The sequence below is a fragment of the Giraffa tippelskirchi genome, chromosome 4 (genome assembly GCF_054371585.1).
Source record: "Giraffa tippelskirchi isolate mGirTip1 chromosome 4, T2T-mGirTip1v1.2.pri, whole genome shotgun sequence".
In the NCBI taxonomy this organism is placed as follows: Eukaryota; Metazoa; Chordata; class Mammalia; order Artiodactyla; family Giraffidae; genus Giraffa; species Giraffa tippelskirchi.
In genome coordinates, this window is record NC_137278.1 from 200,375,218 (window position 1) to 200,399,018 (window position 23,801).

The 23,801-nt window shown below is 43.3% G+C and overlaps 1 protein-coding gene and 1 non-coding gene across 3 annotated transcripts in view; one reads left to right on the forward strand and one right to left on the reverse strand.

The window, feature by feature from the left end:
• The window catches only part of LOC145546643 (uncharacterized), a 135,983-nt gene that overhangs the window by 101,127 nt on the left and 11,055 nt on the right, over window positions 1-23,801 (forward strand). The window contains exons 6-8 of one of the 2 annotated variants that reach the window (XR_014083092.1): window positions 13,138-13,305; window positions 13,603-13,672; window positions 15,054-17,545. Coding sequence is in view for 1 of the 2 variants with exons in the window: in XM_081594099.1 (XP_081450225.1) it covers window positions 13,603-13,644 (42 nt within the window). In the remaining variant the exon portion in view is untranslated. Of the gene's footprint in view, window positions 1-13,137; window positions 13,306-13,602; window positions 13,673-15,053; window positions 17,546-23,801 lie in introns of those variants that run through there. The other variant, XM_081594099.1, reaches the window with a different exon arrangement.
• On the reverse strand, window positions 1,147-1,253 carry LOC145504010 (U6 spliceosomal RNA). The gene has a single exon (XR_014052003.1). It is a non-coding gene; the product is annotated as a U6 spliceosomal RNA (small nuclear RNA).

The window sequence follows — 23,801 nt, forward strand, 5'->3', positions numbered from 1 at the left end:
CCCTCCCCAGACCTTGGTATAACCTCTGGTCTACTTTCCTTCTCTAGGAATGTGTCTACTTCAGGTAACTCATATAAGCACGTTTGTTCTTTTGCGTCTGGTTTAGTTTACATAGTGTAACTTCTTCAAGATTCATCCCTGCTGTTGCCAGCACCAGGATCTCCTTCCTATTTAGGACTGAATAATATTCCTATGTATGGGTGGACCACATTTTGTTTATCCATCCGTCTGTGGAGCTCCTTTTGACTACAGTGAATGATGCTGCCATGAACATGGGGTGCAAAATATGTTTGAGTTCCTGCTTTCAATTCCTTTGGGTGTATACCCAAAAGTGGAATTACTGGATCATATGGTCATACTATGTTTAGCTTTTGAGGAACTGTCAAACTGTTTTCCATGATGGCTGCACTATTTTACATTCCCATCAGCAATGCGCAAGTGTTTGAATTTCTCCACGTCCTTACCAACATTTCTTTCATTTTTTTAAAAAAATACGTTATGTATAATAGCCATTCCAGTGGCTGTGAAGTGCTATCTGATTGTGGTCTTGATTTGCTTTTCCCTAATGACTGGTGATTTGATCATCTTTTTATGTGCTTATTACTCATCTGAGTACATACTTGGAAGAAATATCTATTCAAGCCTTCTGCCCAGTTTTATATTGAGTGGTATTTATTTTTTTTTTTTTGGTTATTGAATTGTAGGCATTCTTTATATCTTCTGGATACTGATTCCTTATCTGATATATGATGTGAAAATATCCCCCCCATTCTATTTTTTTTTTTAATATTTATTTGTTTGGCTGCACTGGGTCTTAGTTGCGGTAAGTGGAATCTTTAGTAGGGGCATGAGACTCTTAGTTGCAGCACGTGGAATAGTTCCTGACCAGGGTTCAAACCTGGGGCGCCTGCATTGGGAGCTCACAGTCTTAGCTACTGGACCCCCAGGGAAGTTCTTCCCCCCATTCTGTAGGCTGTCTTTTCATTTTCTTTATAGTATTCTTGGATGCACAAATGTTCTTTTGTTTGTTTCTGAAAAATAACTTTTATTCTGAATCAGTGATAAGCTACATATTCATCTGCCACTATTTCAAGTCACAGTTATATTGACATCTCTCCTTTGAAACACTGAACCGCTTTTTCTACAAAAAATATGGAACGCTTCACGAATTTGCATGTCATCCTTGCACAGGGGCCATGCTAATCTTCTCTGTATCGTTCCAATTTTAGTATATGTGGTGCCAAAGCGAGCATGCACAAATGTTCTTAATTTTGATCAAGCCCAATTTATTAACTTCTTTTGTTGCCTGTGCTTTTGTTGTCAGATGCCAAGTCACTGTCAGATCCAATGTCATGAGAACTTCCCCTATGTTTTCTTCTAAGAGGTTTACAGTTTCAGCACTTACGTTTAGGTCTCTCATCTATTTTGAGTTAGTTTTTGTGTATGGAGTGAGGAAAGGAGCCAGTTTCAGGCATGTGAATATCTAGACTTCCATCACCATTTGTTGAAAAGACTGTCCTTCCCATTTCTTATTTTCTTTTATGTTTACATGTTTTTAAGTTCCCTGCTAAGGTAAGGAAAGTGGGGATTACTTAAACTGTAAGCAGTCGATGAGCAAAATATATTACATTTAGGTAAATACAATAATGAAACCAGATAACTCTTCTGTGAAGCCGTGTTAATATTACAGATCTAAGTCTCACCTCTTCCATGATGCCCTACTTCTTCAGCCTGAAACAATTCCGTCCTGTATTAGACTCTTAGCTTTCATGGCCTGTATTTTTTGCATGAATTTTTATTTTTTAAAAAAGTCATCATTATTATTTTAATGTTTTATCTAGTTAGTTAGTTATTTGGCTGCACCGGGTCTTTGCTGCAGTTTGCGGGATCTTTTTTTTTAGTTGCAGCACGTGGGATCTAGTTCCCTGACCAGGGGTTGAACCCGGGTCCCCTGAATTGGGAGTGTGGAGTCTTAGCCACTGGACCACTGGGGAAGTCCCTTGTGTGGATTTTTAAATTGAAATGTATTTGGCATTAGCACTGGGTAAAGTTAAGATGTTTTAATTTTTAAAAAATTATCAATTGGCCACTTTTTACTCCAGGGCCCCAATTATTTTTCTCACAAACCACAGAAGTTTATTTTTCACAGTGTTGGATGGACTCATTTCCTAGACTACACCTTCTCTGTAGCTGGCAGACTGATGCTGGCAGGAAACCTTAGCTCCTCTTGGTTTTCTCTGTAAGGATGCTCAAGTGTCCTCACAACGTGGTACCCAGCTGTCCCCAGAGGAGCGATCTAGGAGACCAAAGAAGAGGCTCCCATGATCTCTTGGACAGCTCATGATGACTCACTGAATGTCAGGCTAAGGATCCACGTTAGGCATGACTTTACATGCATCCGATTTCCTCTAATGCACGGTCAGGCCGAGAAGTCTCACCGTCTTTCGTCTGCAAGAAGGAAGCCCTGGAGAGCTGGTGCAACAGCTCCGTCCAAATCTAAAGTCCCAAGAACCAGAGGGGCCAATGGTGTGAGCCCTGTGGAGAAGCCACTGGCTCTTCTTGGGCACAGTTCTCAGGGACCGAGGTGGGGGATACCCACAGCGTCCACTTGGCGCTCAGGCACACCCCGCCTGGGAATGTAGGTGAGTCGGTGCCCCGTGGGGCAATCCTTGACCCATGGGATCAGGAACCAGTCTTTCTTGAGTGAAGGGGGTGGATGATTCTGAGGCCCTTCAGCACGGCTCCTTGGAAAGTGCTAAGGACACGCAGCCTCAGTTCCCTACAACAGTCTTCCTGAAAACACACCTTTGTCTTGGTTTCCCTCCTTTCCTGTCTCATCCTCCCTAGTTCCATGAGATTCCTGCCCACCTACCCCAACCGTCTACCACCAACGCTGCTAATCAAACTTTGGTCTCAATCTTTGCTTTCCAGGAAGAACACAGGCTAACACAGTATCCCTAGTCTTCTGATAGCCCTTTTTTTTTTTCAGTCAGAAACAAATGATTTCTTGTAAGCAGTGATACAAGACAAAAGGAAAGTAAATGTTAAGAGTCAGCAAGGAACAGTATGGCTCTGTGATCAAGATAGAAATACTTGGTTTCTGTATCAGGCTCAGCAAAGGCAATAGCCTGAAATAGCTGCTCTTATGGAATCAGCTGTTCTGAAGTCACTGTCAGTTGACCGGAAGCTGTAATTTCCCTGGTATGTCCTTACAGCGCCTCCACCCAGGGCATCGTTCTGTGCTGAGGCCGCCGGTGTGATAACTTCTCCAGTGTAACTGGGTTACATGCCAGCCTTTTGCTTTTCTAATCAAAGGTTTGTTTCCTTTCTTATTTATTTCTTATTTGGTGACCGTGCCATGTGGCATGCAGGATCTTAGTTCCCTGACCAGGGATCGAACCCTTGCCCCTGCAGTGGAAGCTTGGAGTCCTAACCACTGAACTGCCAGGGCAGTCCCATTCCTTATTTGTTTTTAAAATGTACAATTTAGGGGGTTTTATTATACTCACAAAGTTGTACAATCGTCTCCACCATATAACTCCCAAATCTTCTCATCTCTCTGAATAGAAACCCATATCCATAACCCATCACTCTCAGATCCCCACCAACTGCTTGTCCACTCTGTCTCATAAATTAGCCCACTCTGGATGACTAATATTAATGGAATCGTACGTGACCTTTTGTGTCTGGATTCTTTCACTTAGCGCAATGGTTTCAGGATTCATCCACGTCGTAGCCTGGGTCAGTACTTCTGAGTTCTTTCTTCCTTACACCAGCCAATTCTTTGCCACCAGCTGGTTGCCCAACAGTTTTATTCAGTTATTGCACTAACTCCTGGAGTTAGCTCAGACCCCACAGATGAAGTACTCAGTCCCACAAGACTTCCCCCACATGAGAAACCAGCTGCACATGGGGTGCCCAGGCTACCCACATTTCTGCCCGGGCAGCTACAAATTCAGAGGTTCCTGTGATCCCCTCCCTCACTTAAGTTTGATACTTCACTGGGATGACTCCAGCTCACAAATCGGGAGAGTGCTTGACTTACTAGTTTGCTGAAGAGACCATAGCTCAGCACAGACATGGAAGAGGTGCAGGCGGTGAAGTGCGGTGAGGCCTCTCAGGGCACACACCCTGGCAGCACTTTGATGTGCCCATCAGCCCAGAAGCTCTCTGAACCCCGTTATTTAGGGGGCTTGGGGGGTTGATGAGGTGATTGATTCAATCGTTAGCTGTTGGTCATTGAACTCAATCTCCTGCCCCTCTTCCCTCCCTGATGTTGGGCATGGACATGAAAGCTCCAACCCTCTCACCGTAGGTTGGTCTTCCTTGCTGCCAACTCCCATCCTGAAGCCATCTAAGAGTCAAGAGTCAGCTTATTAGCATAGACTCAGGTGTGGTTGAAAGGGGATGGTTATCAATAACAGAAGACTCTCCTATCACTTAGGAAATCCCAAGGACTTTAGGAGCTCCGTGCCAGGAACCAGGGACAGAGACCAGACATATATTTACTGTTGCCTCATAATACTTTATTCCTTGTTATAGCTGAATAGTATTCCATTTGTTTATCCATTCCTCAGTTGAGGGACATTTGGTTTGTTTCTACCTTTTGGCTATCGCAAATAGCATTGATGTGAACAGAACATTTGTATGTAAGTTTTATGTTTTCTTTTCTCTTGGGTAAATACCTAGGAATAGAATGGAGAAGGAAATGGCAACCCACTCCAGTATTCTTGCCTGGAGAATCCCAGGGACGGGAGCCTGGTGGGCTTCCGTCTATGGGGTTGCGCACTGAGTCGGACACGACTGACGTGACATAGCAGCAGCAGAATGGTAACTCCCACGTTTAACTTTTTCAGGAACTGCCAAGCGGTTTCCCAAACACTTGTATTTTTTTTTAATAATAACTCTCTATATACATTATTTTGGGCTTTCCCAGTGAATTAACAGTAAAGAATCCATCTGCAATGCAGGAAATGCAGGAGATGCGGGTTCGATCCTGGGTCAGGAAGATCTTCTGGAGAAGGAATAGCAATCCACTGCAATATTCTTGCCTGGGAAACCCCATGGACAGAGGAGCCAGCGGGCTATGGGCCACAAAGAGTCTGACGCGACTGAAGCAACTGAGCACACACTATTTAGGCTTTATCTCCCCATGAACCTTATAAACTCTTTGAAAGAAGGATCAGTGTTTTCCACTCTCCTGAACCCACCACAGTTTTTACCCTAACACCTTACACCTCAGTAAGTATTTGTGTGTGATCATGTTATCAGGACAGTGTGCCCTTTACCATGGTTGTTGTTGTGCACTTGCTTAGCTGTGTCTGACTCTTTGCGACCCCATGGACTGCAGCACGCCAGGCTCGCTTGTCCTTCACCATCTCCCGGAGCTTGCTCAGATTCGGGAGCGACACCAGTCTTACTATCAGCGGGCTGGTGGACATACACACGGCTTTCTTTGCTTCCTTGCTCTCCATGCTAGAGGAATGCAGGCAACGGTTGGTGTGTGTATGTTGTGGAGACGATCAGAGTGTGGTGATGGTATCTGGGTGGTGATTAAGAGGGTGTGGGGCTAGAAGGAGTGGCTTCTTCAGTTCACATGCTTGTCCAGACCCCGGAGAATGTTGATCAGTTCTCACTCAAAGCGATGGGTCCACTCATGTGAAATATGTGTACTTTGAGGGGATCTATTTATGTTCCACCGGGAGTCATCCTTTCCTGTCAGGAATCTCACCTGCTGCTTTGTCTATTTGGTCAGATTCCTGGCACATTTTTGTTTCCTGTTGTTTAGTAAAGGTGCTTTTTCTGGGATGTACCAAACCTGGTGATTTTTTTTTTTTCCTTTTGATTCAATATATTGAGAAAGAAATGGGAAGGTCAGATCCATTCTAGGAGTGCTTTGGGTTGTGTGTTAAATGGCCATTCATTTGAAACACAAGGACAGGATTGTAATAAAAGGGCATGGAACAGTAAAAACAAAAACAAAAACCCGACAACGAAACAAACAACAAAGACCAAAGGGATGTGTCCAGTTTCTACTGCTCTCATGTTTGGCAGTATTTTTGAAGATGAGTTGGTATCATCAACTCATCTCAGGTCCCCATTCATGCACATCTCAGAGCCTAACCCCAGGCGTTAATCAGGACTTGTTCATTGGCATGTGACAAAAAAAAACCAACTTCAACTTCCTCGTGAGAAAAGACAACAGCAGAGGAGCAGTTCTTGGCTGTAGGTCTCAGAGTTCTCATCTTCAGCGAAGCTGGGTCCACCGTCGTCAGACAGATTGCTCATGTCCACTGTCCCCCTGAGTCTGTGGCCTCTGTTTTCTTCTGTCTTGACTTTATTCTCAGAAAGATTCTTTCCCTGGCAGCACGTTGTCTCCCGGAAGCTCCCTCTACTGCTCACTGTCTCTGTGACACAAATCCTGGGAAGCGAGGCAGCGACCAGGAGCTTGGCTGGTCAGAGGAGCCCATGGAACTCACACTCCTCATCCCACCACCCACCCGAGAGGGGAACAGGAGTGAATGAATGAAAGAAAGAGGGGGCAAGAAAGAAAAGAGGAGAACCAGCGGGCCTTCACTTGGCAACCAAGCCACCATCTTGGAAACCACCCTCTCAAGAGAAGCGTGGCTCCTTGTTGACCTCCTCACTGCGTTAGAGACAGGAGGCTCCATGTGCCGGGCCCGTGCTGGGCTTTGGCAGAGGCAGGCAGGACACTGGAGCTCGAGGGAGAAGGACAGCTGGTTGCTGGTGAGGCTGGAGGAAGGCCCGGAGCAACTCCTTTGTCGCTGGGAACCTGAGCCTCTGGGGAGCAGTCACATGAGGATGGCCTTGGCCGGGGATGTGTGGAAACTGGCCAAGTTCACAGTTGGCCTCCCTCAGCCTGGACAACCTTTGAGAGAGGTGTGTCTCTCTTGAATTTGCAGAAATGAGCTGCAGCAGAGGGGAGAACCAACATTTCTCATGGTTGCAACGTGCAGACTGTGTCAAAATGTGTTGCTGCACCTATGTTGCTCCAGCCTTGAGAAAGCAAGGCTCAGCTCAGCCATGAACAGAAGACGTAATTGTGGGGTTGAGAACTTAAGGAGTTCCAGAATGGCTCCTCCAGATAAATTTATCTTTGCTAGTCACTGTTTACTCCACTGTGTTTTTCACTTTTTTTATTTGAGTGGAAATACACATTTTCCTTTTCATACTGTTCATGGGGTTCTCAAGGCAAGAATACTGAAGTGGTTTGCCACAAGCTGAAACTCCAATACTTTGGCCATCTGATGTGAAGAACTGACTCATTGGAAAAGACCCTGATGCTGGGAAAGATTGAAGGCAGGGGGAGAAGGGGATGACAGAGGATGAGATGGCTGGATGGCATCACCGACTCGATGGACATGGGTTTGGGTGGACTCAGGGAGTTGGTGATAGACGGGGAGGCATGGTGTGCTGGGGTTCATGGGGTCGCAAAGAGTCGGATACGACTGAGTGACTGAACTGAACACATTTTCCTGGTCATTAAAAAATAAGACGTACAAGGTTTAAAATTCAAGCAGTACAGAAGGGTAAACAATGCTAAGCAATGATATGGACATGGAGAGTCTCCATTATACAAACATGTACAGTCTTCCTCATTCATCTATATATTTGGTGTTTAGTTTAATAGCTAAATCATGTCTGGCTATTTAGTTTAATAGCCCACCAGGCTTCTCTGTCCATGGAATTTCCCAGGCAAGAAAACTGGAGGGGGTTCCCATTTCCTTCTTCTGGGGATCTTCCCAACCCAGCGATCAAACCCATGTCTCCTGTGTTGTAGGTGGATTCTTTACTGCTGAGCCACTGAACGCTATTCCAATGAAAATGCCTTCAGAACTTTTTTACAGCTAGATAAAGTGATGCCAAAGCAAATGCTGAAAGGTAAAGGTGCAAAAATTGTGATAAAATTCTGAAAAAGAAAAATAGGGTAAAATTAGCCCTAGAAGATTGAAATATATTATAAAATTACCATTATTAAAAGTTTGCCAGTGACACAGGTATAGACAGATTAGTGGTATAAACTAGCTATTCAGGAATAGATCCAAACATACATGTAGGCTGTATGTGTATAAATATGTGTATAGATATTTATATCTAAAGATAGAATTTCAGGATTTGGGGGTGGGGAGATTACTAATAAATGGAGTTGAAACATTTAACATACTGTCTAGAAAAACAAAACAAAACTGGATCCCTACCTCATTCTTCATATACCAAAACAAATTCCAGATGTATCAAATGTGTTAGTGTTAAATTGCTTCAGTCGTGTCCCACTCTGTGACCCTATGGACTATAGCTTGCCAGGGTCCTCTGCCCATGGGATTCTCCAGGCAAGAATACTGGAGTGGGTTGCCATTTCTTCCTTCAAATACTTAGATGCTGAAGTATCAAATACTTAGATGTTAAAAATAAAACCGTAAAAGTAAAACATCGGGAGAATTTAAGAAAATAATCTTGGGTGATATCATGGGCTGAACTGTATTTCTTCAGTATTCGTATCTTGAAGTCTTAACCCCCAGGATCTCAGAATGTGACTGTTTGGGGAGATAGGGAAGGTACTTAAATTTAAAATAAGGTTGAGGCAGTGGGCTCTAATCCAATATGTTGCTGTTGCTGCTACTCAGTCGCTCAGTAGCATCTGACTGTGTGCGACCCTGTGGACTGTAGCCTGCCAGGCTCCTCTGTCCATGGGGAGTCTCCAGGCAAGAGTACTGGAGTAGGTTGCCATGCCCTCCTCCAGGGGATCTTCCCAACCCAGGGATTGAACCCTGATCTCCTGCATTGCAAGCAGAGTCTTTACCACTGAACCACCAGGGAAGCCCAATCTGATATAACTGGTGTCCATATAAGAAGAGATTAGGACATAGACACTCACAGAGACAAGACACGGGATGAAGGCAGCTGTTTACAGCCAAGGAGAGAGGCCTTAGAAGAAACCAACCCTGATAACACCTTGTTCTTGGACCTCCAGCCTCCAGAACTGTGAGGAGATAAATTTCTGTTGTTTAAGCTACCTTGTCTGAGGTACTTCGTTACGGCAGCCTTGCAAGCTCATACAGGTGACTAAAATCTTCTAAGCAGTGTATGACATTCAGAAGCTATAGAAGAAATGCTTGATAAATTTGACTACATAACAATTTAAAATTTCTGCACACAGAAATAAAAACCAATGATAACAATGAAACCTATGACAACAATGAAAAGCCTCCCCAAATTAAAAAGACAACACACCAGAAAAAATATATGACACCCTAGCAGCTAATTTCTTTTATTAAAAAAAGAGCCCTTGATTGCCAGATCTTACTTCCTTTCTTCCTTCTTTCCTTCCTTCCTGATGGTTTCCCGTTGAATCCTAATTTCAGCTGTAAGCACCCTGTACAACCTGACACTGTGTGGGGCTCCTAGTTTAGAACCTGTAGTCTAGACACCCACCACAGGGGATCTTCCCTTCAGCAGATCCGTGGACCTGCATCTTTTTAAGTTCTCATGCTATTGAGAGATGGAGAATTGGGGTTTCCTCCTAGACACCCAGAATCATACATACACGCATGCACACACACACACACCACGAATATTAACTCTCCAATACAGTGCTCTTTGGAGCAGCCTTATACTGAAGAAACCATTTTCTTATAAGCACCGTGATGCTTACTAACCTGGGTGGCAGCAGCCCCCGAGTCACGGAGCAGAGCCCCGTCAGCCACTTCCTTTGCCCTCACCTATGAGAGGCCCACCTGCCTGGGAAGCAGCCTTCGTGGAGCTGTGGTTGATGGGTGGCTGAAGAGAGAGCCTGAAGAGGCTCTAAAAAATATCTCTTCTCTGTGCTTTAGGCCGAATCACACTCCCAGGCAGAAGTCTCCAGAAGGGAAAGAGGCAACAGGAGAATTTGTGATCCCCAGGAAACCCCTCCCCTGAGCAAACGTGAGGTGAAGGGAGGGGCAGTGTGCTATCTGCGGAGGGCAGGGAGGATGAGTGGGTAAAAATGCACACTTCACACAGTTGACTGTGGTTAATCTCGGGCCGGGAAACTTGGAATAATTTTGATTTTCTTTTTAATTTTCTGTATTTTCTAGGGTAAAATTGGATTGCTTTTCTAAACACGAGAAAGAACAATAAATGTTATAAAAATCATTTTGTATGTGAATCTTACCTTCCTAACTAGACCATATAAACTCCATAAAGTCTGAGTGTATCCCAGATTGAAGTCACTTGAGCAGAAGATGCTTTGCCCGGGGTCAGAATGACCCATGGAGCCATCTGGGCAGCAGGATCGGGGGACTGGGTGTGTGTTAACTGCTCCAGATCTCAGAGGCATGTCATTCTCCCCAGTGTGCACCTGGCCTGATGGTGCAGTGTTTCAGGGCTCCGTTACTTGGTGTTGTTTTTTATTTTATTTTATTTACTTTTGTCTGTGCTGGGTCTTCATTGCTGTGCGCAGGCTTTCTCTAGTTGTGACAAGTGGGAGCAGGGGCTACTCTTTGTTGGGATGCATGGGCTTCTCATTGCAGTGGCTTCTCTTGTTGCTGAGTGTGGGCTTCAGTAGTTGCAGCACTATGGCCTCAGTAGTTGTGGCTGGAGGGCGTTAGAGCATGGGCTTAGTAGCAGCATGCGGGCTCAGTAGTTGTGGTGCATAGGTTTAGTTGCCCTACAGCATGTGGAATCTTCCTGGACCAAGGATCAAACCTGTGTCCCCTGCATTGGCAGGTGGATTCATTACCACTGAGCCACCAGAGAAGTCTGGTATAGTTTTAAATTTTGGGTGGTACTTCCTGGTCCATTAGGAGGTTGCCACTCACAGGTTTAACATTGGTTGGTGTGAATCATCCATCAACTTGAATGCTATTTTATGCAAGATGTCTTCTCTGATTTCCTCACCGAGAAGTAATCGTTCCTTCCTCTTAAGTTTCATCACATGTGATTCCTACCACCATAGCGTCCATCACCTTCTAAATTTGTGTCAAGTCATATACACACACACATCTTATCTCCTCTCCCAAATGATGTCTTTCCTGGATCAGGATCCATCCTTCTCTTTACAAGGACACCACCCTATGAGGTGGGTGTGTTATCTCCACTTTACAAGTGAGAAATCTGAGGACCCAGAAGGTGAACAACATCTAGTACAGTAGATTATCATCTAGTATCTAGTATAGTAGGTCTTTGGGCTTCCCGGGTGGCACAGAGGTAAAGAATCCATCTGCTGATGCAGGAAATACAAGAGACACGAGTTTGATTCCTGGGTCAGGAAGATCCCCTGGAGAAGGGCATGGCAACCCACCCCAACATTCTTGCCTGGAGAATCTTATGGACAGAGGAGCCTGGTGGACTACGGTCCACGGGGTTGCAAGAGTTGGACACAACTGAGCACACACAGCACACACATAGTAGGTCTTTAGGAGGTCACGCTGCTCCTGAGTGATGGAGGCTAGATTCACATTCAGGTTGTCTGAGCTGAGTCTGCGCCCTTCCTTCCTGGGCCTCAGCCCCTAGCCATGCTCCCTGCACACCACAGGCTGCCACAGTGCAGTGCAGTTCAGTTCAGGTCAGTCGCTCAGTCGTGTCTGACTCTTTGCGACCCCATGAACCGCAGCACACCAGGCCTCCCTGTCCATCACCAACTCCTGGAGTCCACCCAAACCCATGTCCATTGAGTCGGTGATACCATCCAACCATCTCATCCTCTGTCATCCCCTTCTTCTCCTGCCCTCAAGCTTTCCCAGCATCAGGGTCTTTTCAATGAGTCAGCTCTTCACATCAGGTGGCCAAAGTATTGGAATTTCAGTTTCAACATCAGCCCTTCCAGTGAACACCCAGGACCGATCTCCTTTAGGATGGACTGGTTGGATGTCCTTGCAGTCTAAGAGACTCTGAAGAGTCTTCTCCAACACCACAGTTCAAAAGCATCAATTCTTCTGCGCTCAGCTTTCTTTAGAGTCCAACTCTCACATCCATACATGACCACTGGAAAAACCATAGCCTTGACTAGAGGGACCTTTGTTGGCAAAGTAATGTCTCTGCTTTTTAATAGATACTCATCAAATAAGTTCATTAATCTGTGATACAACAAGAAGGCTAGGCAGCTAGTGGGAGACCCTCCCAATTTCCCACGCCTCTTCTGATGGCCAGCATTAGGACAGTTTAGACAGTAAAAGATTTCAGAATAAAGTCAGGGGATACTACAGGGCTAGATCTGCCTCCAGACCACCATCAGACCAAGTCTGACCAATGTGGACATGAGTTGCATTAACCTAGGACACTGCTTCACAATCATACGGAAACCTAGCTAAGCCAGTAACTTTCTAAAGAGGAGAGGTTACACATCTCAGAGAATGAAATTATGTCACTCTTTGAACCTTGGTGTTGACTGTGTGTTGGGGGTGGGGGAAGGGCATATATATTGTACGTGTTATACACACATACTGGAGTAGAAAATATTCTGGCCCTGAGAGTCCCATGGACAGAGGAGCTGGAAGGCTACAGTCCATGGGGTTGCAAAGAGTCAGAGACAACTGAGCACACACACTATACACACACGTGTGCACACACACACACATATAGTGAGGTTTAATGAGAGCATGTGAAGGGCTCAGCACAAAGTGTGGTACACAGAGGAACTGCACACCCATGAGCCCTGCCCTCCGCTCCACCCTCGTTTCCCAGCTAAGCCGCAGAAGGCACACAGCCAGGGGAGAGATGAGTGCCGGCGATAAACCAGATGAGGACAGCTGGTGATAAGAGAGATGCTGGTCCAGCTCCACAGGACTCAGTGGATGCGAATCAGAGGTGGTGAGGTCCACTGTCAGGACCCCAGAGAGCAGCTTTTATTCTTGTGAGAAAGGTCTGTCAGGAGACGGGTGAGGGAGAGGTCTGCTGGAGGAAAGTGGAGGCAGTTTTCTCCCAGCAGAGGGTGAAGTCGGTTCCTGGGATGTCTTCTCTGTAACAGGTGACTGGTTTGTTAGCCAGGACTGGATTAGGTTGGGGGCATTTAGCCATCTACACCTCTCGCTGGGTCCTTGGCACCTTAGTGAGAAATAACAGGAAGATTAATTGCAGGCACCTGCCAGTCTGCTCATCCCACATAAAACAGCCAACCCTGGATGGTGGCTCTTATTCCAGAATTGCTTGGTCTCCAGCCTCTGTGAAGTGTGCCCATCTGTCTAGAAGAAGGCAGTCCAGGCCATGTTTTCCCCAAGCAGTAGAAAAAGCCAGGCTTAACAAAGCAAGAAGTTTGTCCTAAGAAACTGGAAGTTTACTTAAGAGATATTTCAACAAGCTATGTCTTTGGTAAGTCTCCCCTGAAACAGACTCCTAGGAGGAGACATGCATGCAGGGTGTTGGGGTTGTCTTTATTTTTGAAGTTGGTTTTTGTTTTTTTTTTTGATGTGGTCTATTTTTAAAGTCTTCGTTGAATATCTTACAATATTGCTTCTGTTTTATTTTATTTTTTTTGGCCATGAGACATGTGGGATCTTATTTCCCCAACTAGGGATTGAACCTGTACACCCTGCGTTGGAAGGTGAAGTCCCAGCCACTGGACCATCAGGCAAGTCCCAGTTATTTTTGTTGTTCTTGTTGTTTCAGAGGTGGAGTGTCCTCTCAGGAATGACATGTGAACGGCGGTAAGGGAAGCCGGTTTGGGCAGAGGGAGGAGGTGAGTTTGCCTGCTACAGCACCAGGGCCTCTGCTGAGCCCACGGTGGCTGGAGGACAGTGCAGAGTTGTCTCCAGTAAAACACCGTGTGGCCTTGCATCCCCAGTGACCAGCCATTGCATGCTGGCTGCCCCAGAGAGGGTAGAACCTTGTGTGACGCTCCCTGACCCTGCGGAGGGGCTCAGCTGTCAATCACCAGCAGCTAACACCTCAGCAGCTAGAACCTTCTCTAACCCACCATGAAATGGTGAACCATGTTCAAAGTTCAAAATTTAGGGAACGTGTCAGACTGTCAAGATTTTAGAGAGTAGTCATGAAGGAAAAATGAAGAGAAGCCCACTTAGGAGAGGAGATTTGGGAAGGGGAGGAGAAAGGGCCATTGTGTAATTGACAGCTTTCCAGAGTGCTGACGGGCTAGAGCCTGGCCCAGGTGGCCTGAGTACAGGCCAGCGAGGTCTGGGGTGTGATGGAGAAATCTGCATGTTCCTTGTCGATTAAGGAAGTAGAATCTATGGACTGCTACACCTGGGAACTTACCCCATAGCCCAGAATCAGAGTAGTCTGAGTGACAGATGTCTTTTTGAATTGAATAGTGTTTCACAGTTTGGAGTTTATGTCTGAGGGACACATTGGTGCTCTTTGTGGAAAGTGTGGGGGTTTTTCCCAGAGTGAACATGCACCAGTATGCTCACCTTCATATAACTGAATAGGGGTCTAAAAGTCCTATTCATAACATATGTCAAGCCCTAGGAAGAAAAGGTAAGAAGATGAGAGTTTGTTAGCTCTTGACAAAGGAAAACAAAAAACCACGACTGAACAACCTTATCCATCCAATGGCTCCCTCTGAGGGTGACCCTTTACATTCCCCAAAACAGGCACCAACCAAATCCAATGAACACGCATCTCGGCAATTGTATAGCTATACTGGTGCATATGGCTGAGTATCTCTTCTGCACACGGAAGGCTTCCAGTAAATGATTGTTGGATTCAATTTCATTGCTTTGGTAGTCATGGCCTTGGCATCTGATGGCTTTCTTTCAGAAGTCAGGTTACTTTTTCTTGCCAAAATATGACCATGACCATTTTTCCTCCTTAAAATAATCCAATAGGAGTCGTTGAGTAATTTTGAAGAAATTCAGGGCAGTCCATTCTTACCTGCACTGTCCAATGTCACTAGCCACACATTTAAGGTTGCTGGATAAAAAACAGGATACCAGTTACATTTGAATTTCAGATAATTAAAGAATAAATTTGTAGTGTAAATATGTCCCATGCAATATTTGGGTTATACTTACACTACAAAATTATTGGTTTCTTATCTGAAATTAATAATTAACTCTGCATCCTATATTTTGATTTGCTTTTTCATTCCAATCCCAAAGAAAGGTAATGCCAAAGAATGCTCAAACTACTGCACAATTGCACTCATCTCACACACTAGTAAAGTAATGCTCAAAATTCTCCAAGCCAGGCTTCAATAGTACGTGAACCGTGAACTTCCAGATGTTCAAACTGGTTTTAGAAGGCAGAGGAACCAGAGATCAAATTACCAACATCTGCTGGATCTTCGAAAAAGTGAGAGAGTTCCAGAAAAACATCTATTTCTGCTTTATTGACTATGCCAAAGCCTGTGACTGTGTAGATCACAACAAACTGTGGAAAATTCTTAAAGAGATGGGAACACCAGACCACCTGACCTGCCTCCTGAGAAATCTATATGTAGGTCAAGAAGCAACAGTGGGAACTGGACATGGAACAACAGACTGGTTCCAAATAGGGAAAGGAGTACATCAAACGTGTATATTGTCCACCCTGCTTATTTAACTTATATGCAGAATATGTCATGAGAAATGCTGGACTGGATGAAGTACAAGCTGGAATCAAGATTGCTGGGAGAAATATCAATAACCTCAGATATGCAGATGACACCACCCTTATGGCAGAAAGCAAAGAAGAACTAAAGAGCCTCCTGATGAAAGTGAAAGAGGAGAGTGAAAAATGTTGGCTTAAAACTGAACATTCAGAAAACTAAGATCATGGCATCTGGTCTCATCACTTCATGGCAAATAGATAAGAAACAATGGAAACAGTGAGAGACTTTATTTGGGGGGGCTCTAAAATCACTGCAGATGGTGACTGCAGCAATGAAATTAAAAGATGCTTGCTCCTTGGAAGAAAAGTTATGACCAACCTAGACAGCATATTAAAAAGCAGAGACATTACTTTGGTGACAAAAGTCCATCTAGTCAAAGCTATGGTTTTTCCTGTAGTCATGTATGGATGTGAAAGTTGGACTATAAAGAAAGCTGAGCACCAAAGGATTGATGCTTTGGTGTTGAACTGTGGTGTTGGAGAAGACTCTTGAGAGTACCTTGGAGAGCAAAGAGATCCAACCAGTCCATCCTGAAGAAAATCAGTCCTGAATATTCATTGGAAGGACCAATGCTGAAGCTGAATCTCCAATACTTTGGCCACCTGATGCAAAGAACTGACTCATTGGAAAAGACCCTGATGATGGGAAAGTTTGAAGGCAGGAAGAGAAGGGGATGCAGAGGACAAGATGGTTGGATGGCATCACTGACTCAATGGACATGAGTTTGAGTAAACTCGGGGAGATGGTGATGGACAGGGAAGCCTGGCGTGCTGCAGTCCATGGGATCACAAAGAGTCGGACATGACTGAGCAACTGAACTGAAGTCTGGTAACCCTACACATATGGCTAGCTAAACTTAATTGAAGTGCATAAAAATTTTAAAATTTATTTTCTCAGCCTTGCTCACGATATTTCAAGAGCTCAATAGCCATCTTGAATAGCACAGATATAAGACATTTCTGTCATTGCAGAATGTTTTATTGGACACTAATTTGCCAAGCAAAAGATCACAGAAAAGGTTTCTTTCTGCACACTTAAAAAAAGTTGTATTTGGAACCTAGAGCACCCCTTGTAACATAGCCAAGAAGCCTCAGTCTCCATTTGTTACGTTTACTGAACATGCAGGGTATTTATTTATTCCCAACAAGTGGGTCTCTATGATGGAAGCAGTTCCTGCACACAGACTTTTGTGGAGGCAGGCATCCTGCTTTTCTCCTGGGACTACCAGGAAATAAGTCAGCTCTCAGATCAGAGCAGATCAAAATTTAAAGTGTCTTAAATGAAAAATGAATGTGTTGTTATTTGACTTATCAGTCTCCTCACTCACAGATTTTTCTTAAATTGGTAATCAGATGACATCATCACCTAAATTATCTGTTTATAACCCAAGTCTGAGATGAGCTTGGAAAACACAGCAAAAGTCTTCCTTCCCTTAATTAGCCTTTTGGGAGAAAACCTGTTTTGCATCGCTGCCTGCAGTGCTGGGAGTCTTACAAGGAGCAGGAGTCAATTAAACTTCAGAAGAGACACTTGCCAACAGTTGATTTTTTACATATGACTCGGTGGATCTCAAGTAGAAACTGGCTAACATGCCAGATGTGACCAACTTAAAAGTGAGAAGACTATATCAACATAAAGGTCAAGAATCTAAATGATTTTACATAGTCAACAGTTGTACATCAAAATATTATAAAAAACAAAATTAAAGACAAATGACTTAAGTTTCAAAATATTGCTATGTGTATCACAGAGTTGATGCCATGTATATATGAGAATTCTCCTAGATCAATAAGCAGAAGACAAATACCTCAGTAGAAAAATGACCAAATGATTGGAAAGTCACAAAATAAATACAAAAGTCTAATAAACCTTTAGTGTCTAGGATAGTGACTGTCACACAGTGGACACTCAGTAAATACCCACTGGATGAATGAATGTCTATGAAAAACACTTGATTTCAGGAAAAATAAAAAACTGCAAATTAAAATAACAGTGAAATATCATTGGTTGCTGCTTGTTGGGTCAGTCTTTTAATGTACCCTCCAGGGCTTAGTGGTTGGTACCTGGACATGTGCGTGCATAGTCACACAGTTGTCTGACTCTGTGACGCCATAGACTGTAGCCCACCATGCTCCTCTGTCCATGGGATTCTCCAGGCAAGAAATACTGGAGTGGGTTGCCATTTCCTCCTCTAGGGGATCTTCCCGACCCAGGGATCGAACCCACATCTCCTGCATCTCCTGCCTTGGTGAATGGGCTCCTTACCACTAGCACCACCTGGGAAGCCATACATAGACATGGGATGCATCCACATCAAGCCCTTTCTCACACCAAATTGTCCTAGTTGGAGAAGGAAAAGGAGGTCTGTCTTTGTCTTTGGCATGCTGGCTGTCAGGGTGGGCTCTAGAGCCAACAGTGGCTGTAACCTCCACTTGAATGTGACCAAAATACAGAAGTAGAAATGAGACGGAAAGACCGAGGGAGAGAGAAAGAGAAAGTGCTCTGGTAAAACTTGAGTCAATATATCCAGTCAGCTTTAAGGCCAGTGTACTTTCTTCCTTTCTGTGGTTTTGTGAACCAGTTAATTCTACTTTTTTTTGCTAAATTTAGCATGAGCTTGGACTGCCACTTCCTATCAAGATGGCGGTCATAGGGACCAAAATTACCCTCCCACCAGAAGCAACAAAAAAATTTAGAGAAAGTGGTTTTTTAAGTAGCCATTTTCAAGATATTGGTTATCAACACACTGCTATATTCAAAATGGAAAACCAGCAAAGACCTATTGTTTAACACATGGAGCTCTGCTCAATGTTATGTGGCAGACTGGATGGGAGGCAGGTTTAAGGGAGAATGGATACATGTATATGTATGACTGAGTCCCTTCACTGTTCACCTGAAACTGCCACAACATTGTTAACCGGCTATACCCCAGTATGAAACAGAAAGTTTAAAGTTTGAAAAAAAAAAAAAGATATTGGACATCAGAGCTGATGAGAAAGGGGAAAAGAGTGAGGTAAGCCCTATTCATGCCCAGCCTACTGCCTTGAGAGATTTTCCAGATGGTGACACGGAAAGGTGGAATCTGGGTAGAGCCTGGCAGATTCCCTGAGCTGAGAGGCTGAGCTAGAGTCCAGGGAGGCCAAGACAGCCAGAGTTTGCAAGGCAGACAGAATATCAGAGCGGAGAGCACTACACACACACAGAAAAATGACAACAACAACCAAAGTCTAGAGATCTGCAGAGGGTCCCTCTCAGCTGTTCAGCAAAATTGTCACCGGCACATGAATGCGAGGGAACTGTTCAAGACTAGGGAAAGAACCACCTGAAGGTATTGTGGGAACAAGAACTCATCCAGGGCCTGCAGAGTGTCTGTTCCCGCCAGCCAGACTGGATATCTTATAACTCACAGATCATTAAGCAAAGTACTCAGAAGGATTTTGCCTCAGTTGTAGGGGGGAGCAAAGTTGGCTCTCGATTAAATGCAGGTCTGGTCCTGCCTAACAGATTTTTAAAAATAAGACGAAAGGATCAAGTTGTTTCCAAATAACTGTACTCCAGAACATACTAAAAAATTGAAACTACAAAAATATCCAGCACTCAACAAGGTAAGTTCATAATGAATGGCATTAATGAAAAATTATTGGGCATATGCACAGATAAGCGAGGAATATGACCCTTAATGAGAAAAGTAAATAATCAAACCGACCCAGAACTGATGCAGATGTTAGAATTAGCAGGCAAGGACATTAAAATAGTTATTATAACTCTGTTCCATAGGTTCAAAAGGCTAGAGAAAAGGTTGAATATGTTAAGTAGAAACATGGGTGATATTTTTAAAAGACCCAAATTCAACTTACAGAAGTACAAACAATGGTGTCTGAGATAATGGGTATACTGGGTGGGATTAATGGCAGATTATTCATAATGTTTTCAAAGTTTGTCCATGTTGTAGCATGTATTAGTACTTCATTTTTATGCCTGAATAATATTCCATTGTATGGATATACCACAATTTATTTATCAATTCACTAGTTGATGGACATTCGTTTCTACCTCACGGCTGTTATGAACAACACTGCTATGAACACTCATGTACAAGTTTTTGTGTAGGCATGTTTTATTTCTCTTGGGGATATACTTGGAGTAGAATTTTCCTAAGCTTCTTTATCCTCTTATCCCCATTTATCAAGTGCATAAATAGTCCACTTCCAGCTGTGATTGCTAGAATTACACGGTAACCCTGTGTTTAGCCTTTTGAGGGAGCAGCTGCACCACTTTACATTCTTAGCAGCGGAGAAGTCCAGTGAATCTATTTTTCACTGTTGCTGCTTGTGCTTTTGGTGTCATATCTAAGAAACCATTGCCTAGCTACAGCTCATAAAGATGCATTCCTAGGTTTTCTTCTGTTCTCTTTTATATTTGAATCTGTGATCCATTCTGAGTTAATCTTTGTGTGTGGTATGAAGTAGCTTTCACTTTCTTTTTTGTTTGTTTGTTTGCCTGTGGCTATCTTGTTATCCCAGCACCATTTGTTGAAAAACCATTCCTCCCCATTGAATGGTCTTGGCATGCTTGTTGAAAATGAACTGATCACAAATGGGAGGGATTATTTCTAGTCTCTCAATTCCATTGAGCTGTATGTTTATCTGTATGTCAGTTCCACCCTACCTTGATTACTGTAGTTTTGTAGTATGTTTTTGAAATCAGAGAGTGTGTTTTAATTTTACTCTTGTTTTTCAAGATTGTGTTTCCTATTCCCTTGAAATTCTATACATATTTTACGATCAACTTGTCAGTGTTTGCAAAGAAGCAAGCTGGGATTTTGATAAGGACTGTGATAATCTGTAGCTTAACTGGAGAGTATTGGCAGCTTAACAATATTAATTCTTCCAATCAATGAACACAGGACATCTTTCTGTTTATTGAGGTCTTCCTTAATTTTTTTTGCAATAAGAGTTCAAGTTTTACACTTCTTTTGAAAATTCTAATTATTTTATCATGATTTCTCTAATTTATCTAATTATTATTTATTATTTTATCATTTATTTAATCATGAACTCCTTATTGCCAAATTCAGACTGAAATTGAAGAAAGTAGGGGAAACCACTAGACCATTCAGGTCTAAATCAAATCTAGTGGTATAAATCAAATTTCTTATGATTATACAGTGGAAGTGAGAAATCAATTTAAGGGACAAGATCTGATAGAGTGCCTGATGAACTATGGACAGAGGTTTGTGACATTGTACAGGAGACAGGGATTAAGACCATCCCCATGGAAAAGAAATGCAAAAAAGCAAAATGGCTGTCTGAGGAGGCCTTACAAATAGCTGTGAAAAGAAGAGAAGCGAAAGCAAAGGAGGAAAGGAAAGATATTCCCATTTGAATGCAGAGTTCCAAAGAATAGCAAGGAGAGATAAGAAAGCCTTCCTCAGCAATCAATGCAAAGAAATAGAGGAAAACAACAGAATGGGAAAGACTAGAGATCTCTTCAAGAAAATTAGAGATACCAAGGGAACATTTCATGCAAAGATGGGCTCGATAAAGGACAGAAATTGTATGGACCTAACAGAAGCAGAAGATATTAAGAAGAAGTGGCAAGAATACACAGAAGAACTGTACAAAAAAGATCTTCACGACCCAGATAATCACGATGGTGTGATCACTCACCTAGAGCCAGACATCCTGGAATGTGAAGTCAAGTGGGCCTTAGAAAGCATCACTACGAACAAAGCTAGTGGAGGTGATGGAATTCCAATTGAGCTATTTCAAATCCTCAAAGGTGATGCTGTGAAAGTGCTGCACTCAGTATGCCAGCAAATTTGGAAAACTCAGCAGTGGCCACAGGACTGGGAAGGGTCAGTTCTCATTCCAATCCCAAAGAAAGGCAATGCCAAAGAATGCTCAAATTACTGCACGATTGCACTCATCTCACACACTAGTAAAGTAATGCTCAAAATTTTCCAAGCCAGGCTTCAGCAATACGTGAACCGTGAACTTCCAGATGTTCAAGCTGGTTTTAGAAAAGGCAGAGGAACCAGAGATCAAATTGCCAACATCTGCTGGATCATTGAAAAACCAAGAGAGTTCCAGAAAAACATCTACTTCTGCTTTATTGACTATGCCAAAGCCTTTAACTGGGTGGATCACAATAAACTGTGGAAAATTCTGAAAGAGATGGGAATACCAGATTACCTGACCTGCCTCTTGAGAAACCTGTGTGCAGGTCAGGAAGCAACAGTTAGAACTGGACATGGAACAACAGACTGGTTCCAAACAGGAAAAGGAGTACGTCAAGGCTGTATATTGTCACCCTGCTTATTTAACTTCTATGCAGAGTACATCATGAGAAACACTGGGCTGGAAGAAGCACAAGTTGGAATCAAGATTGCCCGGAGAAATATCAATAACCTCAGATATGCAGATGACACCACCCTTATGCAAGAAAGTGAAGAAGAACTAAAAAGCCTCTTGATGAAAGTGAAAGAGGAGAGTGAAAAAGCTGGCTTAAAGCTCAACATTCAGAAAACTAAGATCATGGCATCTGGTCCCATCACTTCATGGGAAATTGATGGGGAAACAGTGGAAACAATGTCAGACTTTATTTTTTTGGGATCCAGAATCACTGCAGATGGTGATTGTAGCCATGAAATTAAAAGACGCTTACTCCTTGGAAGGAAAGTTATGACCAACCTAGATAGCATATTGAAAAGCAGAGACATTACTTTGCCAACAAAGGTCCGTCTAGTCAAGGCTATGGTTTTTCCAGTGGTCATGTATGGATGTGAGAGTTGGACTGTGAAGAAAGCTGAGCGCTGAAGAATTGATGCTTTTCAACTGTGGTGTTGGAGAAGACTCTTGAGAGTCCCTTGGACTGCAAGAAGATCCAACCAGTCCATCCTAAAGGAGATCAGTCCTGGCTCTTCATTGGAAGGACTGATGTTGAAGCTGAAACTCCAATACTTTGGCCACCTCATGTGAAGAGTTGACTCATTGGAAAGGACCCTGATGCTGGGAAGGATTGGGGGCAGGAGGAGAAAGGGATGACAGAGGATGAGATGGCTGGATGGCATCACCAACTCAATGCACATAGGTTTGGATAAACTCCAGGAGTTGGTGATGGACAGGGAGGCCTGACAGGCTGCGATTTATGGGGCCACAAAGAGTCAGACACGACTGAGAGACTGAACTGAACTGAATTATTTTATTCTTTTTGATTCTATTGTAAATGGAGTTTTCTGAATTCAGTTTGTTCATTGCTAGTATATAGAAATACAATTGATTTTTGTATGTTGTTTGTGTATCCTGTAAACTCACTGAATTTGATATTAGTTCTTATCATTTTTTAGTAGATTCCTTAGGATTATCTGTATTATGTCACCTGAAAATAAGCATAGTTTTACTTCTTTTCTAATCTGTTCTTATTTAATTGCCCTGGCTTGAACCTTCAGTACAATGTTGAATGGAACTGACAAGAGCAGACATTTTTGTCTTGTTCCAGATCTTAGAGGAAAGCATTGTCTCTCACCATTGAGTATAGTGTTTGCTGTGGATTTGAATTATCTTTACTTTTAATTAAGCATTTTGGTAAATTTGTCCAATATTTTACACATAGTTTTGAAATTTACTAATCTCTCAATTACCTATTGAGAATGAACAGAGCTAGTTTTATCTTCTGAATGTGACTTACAAACACATGAGCCCTGTTGCAAATTTGTTTCTATTTGGTGCTGGCAGTAACCAAAGAAAAAAGATATTTGATCTTACATTAACATTCCTCGAGGCTGTCTTAAACTTGATGCTAATCTGGTGGAGTTAATAGCGTAATTTTTATAATCCCTTTAATGTATGGATTTGAGAGCTGGACTATAAAAAAAGCTGAGCGCCAAAGAATTGATCCTTTTGAACTGTGGTGTTGGAGAAGACTCTTGAGAGTCCCTTGGACTGCAAGGAGATCCAACCAGTCCATCCTAAAGGAGATCAGCTCTGGGTGTTCATTGGAAGGACTGATGTTGAGGCTGAAACTCCAATACTTTGGCCACCTGATGCGAAGAGCTGACTCATTTGAAAAGACCCTGATGCTGGGAAGGATTGGGGGCAGGAGGAGAAGGGGATGACAGAGGATGAGATGGTTAGATGGCGTCACCAACTCGATGGACATGGGTTTGGGTGAACTCCAGGAGTTGGTGATGGACAGGGAGGTCTGGCATGCTGAGGTTCATGGGGTCGCAAGGAGTTGGACTGAGCAACTGAACTGA